This window comes from Rattus rattus, chromosome 7 (genome assembly GCF_011064425.1).
Source record: "Rattus rattus isolate New Zealand chromosome 7, Rrattus_CSIRO_v1, whole genome shotgun sequence".
In the NCBI taxonomy this organism is placed as follows: domain Eukaryota; kingdom Metazoa; phylum Chordata; class Mammalia; order Rodentia; family Muridae; genus Rattus; species Rattus rattus.
In genome coordinates, this window is record NC_046160.1 from 121,733,094 (window position 1) to 121,736,241 (window position 3,148).

A 3,148-nucleotide genomic window follows, 5' to 3' on the forward strand; every position below is an offset into this window, starting at 1 on the left:
CTATTGCCTGTGTGTGTGTGATGTTCTTCTAACTTGGCTATCTTGTCTGGCATTGATGGTAGATGAAGTGCCTAGCCTTCCAAAGACTTGAAATTTCAGGGAATAGGTTGATATAAAAGGCAGAGGAGAGGGTTGAGGAGTAAGCAGGGTAGCGAGTCGACTGATATGGGATTAAGTAAAATAAAAATAAACGAGTTAAGAGTTCACAATTTTCTCCTGGAGCATTCTTGCTAGGGTGAGATAATTAAGCTTTGTTCTATCTGTAATATTGACCTCAAAAATCAACCATAACTGTCAGTGGGCCTTTGTTATTCACATGATGCCAAATCACCAATGTGTTCATCACCTTTTAACTTCCAGAGAGAGAGAGAGAGAGAATTGGTATGCAGGTTCCCTGAATATTTGTCTTTTACAGGAATTCTGTAAGACCATTATGAATTTCTACTTTAATGTATCTTTTAAGCTTCATAAGATTGAACTTAAGGTTTTTGCTTGTACTTCTGCTGTTTTGGAATATCCTGGGATTGCTAGAGTTGGATAGCTGGACTACAGTGAAACCATAGAATATTGGTTGTTGTTAATATTGTTCTATTGCTGGCCTCTAGTCATTTGGATATTGTATTATTAGAACTTTTGGTATCAGTTTCAGAGTTTATCTTTGATAACATAATTTTCTTTTTATGTTTTCTGTTTCTGTTGTAGTCTTCTTTTTGTGTGGCCTCTTCTTCTGGTGGTCAGAGACTTCTGGTCCAAAAGGTGCCTCCATTGAGTTTTTGTGGCCTGTGTGACATCTGTGGCTCCTATAAAGCCTTTAGGTAACTGGAATTGAGAAAAATGAAATAGTCACTGTAGTTCTGATTTGTTTTCTACGGTTTCTATTAGTGGTTAGTCCTCCAGGAGACCAGTAGATTTTTGTTGTGTTTTTCTGGAATATAGAAAGTCATTGATTTGGTGCTAGTGAAGAATTCTGCTTATAACTGTAGGATTAATGTTGGGCTGTGTGTATTATGTTAACTGAAGATCTTAGCAGTAGTGTGTCTTCCTGTACATCAGGAGTCTGGTGCCAGAGTTTTGGTCAACAACTGTTTTTTCCCTACTCTAATGTAGATTTACAATGCTTGGTGTGTGTTGTGTGACCCCTGTTGGTTCACAGTTGCACTACAAGGAGGTTTATGTCTGGCCTTACACTGAAGACTCCACACTGTGTCTTGCACAGTAATATGTGGCTGTGTCCTCAGTAGTTACAGAGGTCAACTGCAGGAAGAACTGATTCTTGGATGTGTCTCTCGTAATGGAGATTCGACTTTTGAGAGACGGGTTGTAGCTAGTGCTACCACTGTAGCTTATGTATCCCATCCACTCCAGTTTATTTCCTGGGAACTTCCGGATCCAGTTCCATCCATAACCACTGGTGATGGAGTAACCAGTGACAGAACAGGTGAGGGAGAGTGACTGTGAGGGTTTCACAAGGCCAGGTCCTGACTCCTGAAGCTGCACCTCAGACAGGATACCTTCAGACGATAAGAGTTAATTCTGTTAATCATATAATTAAAAAAGAAAACCCTCAAGAACACTTGTATGAATGGGCGGCACTCACCAGGAAGGGCTGTCAACAGGTACAGCAGAACCAACGTTCTCATCTTTTAGGCTACACCCTCTTTGCTTCAGAGATCAGCCTCCAGTGAGAGATATGTAAGGTAGCCCAGTCCAGAAAGGTATTTAACTTAGAGATAGAAGATGCATTTGCATGTGGGAGCCAGCCATGTCTTCATAATAGGGAAAGGTGTCTACTGAATGCAGATGGTTATTAAAATAAGGCAATCACTGTCTCTGGCTTCCTATAATTTGAGTCTGGAATTACAGTGCATGAGGACTGTAGGAATCACAGGAAACATATTTATATAGACATGATTTCACCCTTCCTAATCTAGAACAACCACCACACAGACACATTTCTGATCCTGTGTTTTTACTGTCTTAAGTTGTCTCAAGTCAGTACCAACCTTCCTATCATACTTGGATTCCTGACTTCTTGCTTTCTTATTTGTAAGTCCACACTGTTCCTAGTTTTCTTCTCTCTTCCTCCCTATACTATGTATTTTTATCTTTTCTAGAACTCATACCCTCTCTTCTGTCATTACCCAGATGATATGGTATCTTTATAGTACAGAATCCATAGCACTATTCACAGAGGTGATATACGCAGATCACATTACATTTGTAATCTATTTTTTGGGAGCACTTCCATAGAAAATTCCATAGGAACTACAACAGGTTAAACCAAGCATGCATTATATTTATACTTTCACCATTTGCTCATCAGCAATTCTCTCATTTAAGTATTTAATAAATGTTATTGTTTGGATTAAATGAAACCTCAGACTACATTATAAGTTTACACTTTTCTGATAGATCAACACATTGAAAACATACTTAGTATTCATTTCTTTTATGCTTCTGTTCCAATACTCAAAGAATCTGCAAGAATTTCAAAGTATCTCTGTTATCTGACTGTTGAAACCATCTCTTTATTCTTGGTTTTTTAAAGCTGAGGGGAGAATTCTGTGTGTTGTGCAGACAAACCAGTGAATGACACGCTGTCACTTTTTTCTATCTAATTTAACTCTATATCATGTATGGAATGTTCTCTCTGTCTGATCAAATACATTCCTTCAGCTCACAATTGTACCTGGAGAATTTTCAATGCTATGCCATCCTCTTGAGGGTCAGATCAGCAAAGAAGCAAATTTAAATACATCAAAATGACTTTGTGTTATGGGAAGCGTTGGGATCTTCCTGATCATCGGGTGCCCCTTTAAAATGTCAAGTCAGTAGAATTCTGAAAAGATATCTTACAGTCTCATGAAGTTCCTACGATTAACAATAATGGACTGCTAGTGCATTTCAGAAAGATAATATCTGGTTGTTGGGTCTAGTTATAAAGATCCTGAAACAATAGATTTTTTTAATCCTCATCCATAGACTTCCATAATATATCACAGTGTGCATGAAATTCTCCCTACCAAATGAGATATGACAGAATATTAAAATGGGCAAGGAGGAGTAAGATTACCTGCAGGATCGAAACTCCAATACACACAATAAATCACCCACCTTCACACTGCTCCCTAAGGGTGAGAGATCCTAT

The 3,148-nt window shown here is 38.4% G+C and overlaps 1 gene segment (V, D, J or C); it reads right to left on the reverse strand.

Moving 5' to 3' along the window:
* LOC116906228 lies at positions 1–1,640 on the reverse strand. The segment is given in 3 exon segments: positions 1–103; positions 1,211–1,511; positions 1,598–1,640. Coding segments are annotated over 3 exon segments (447 nt in total).
* Positions 1,641–3,148: the final 1,508 nt, after the last annotated feature.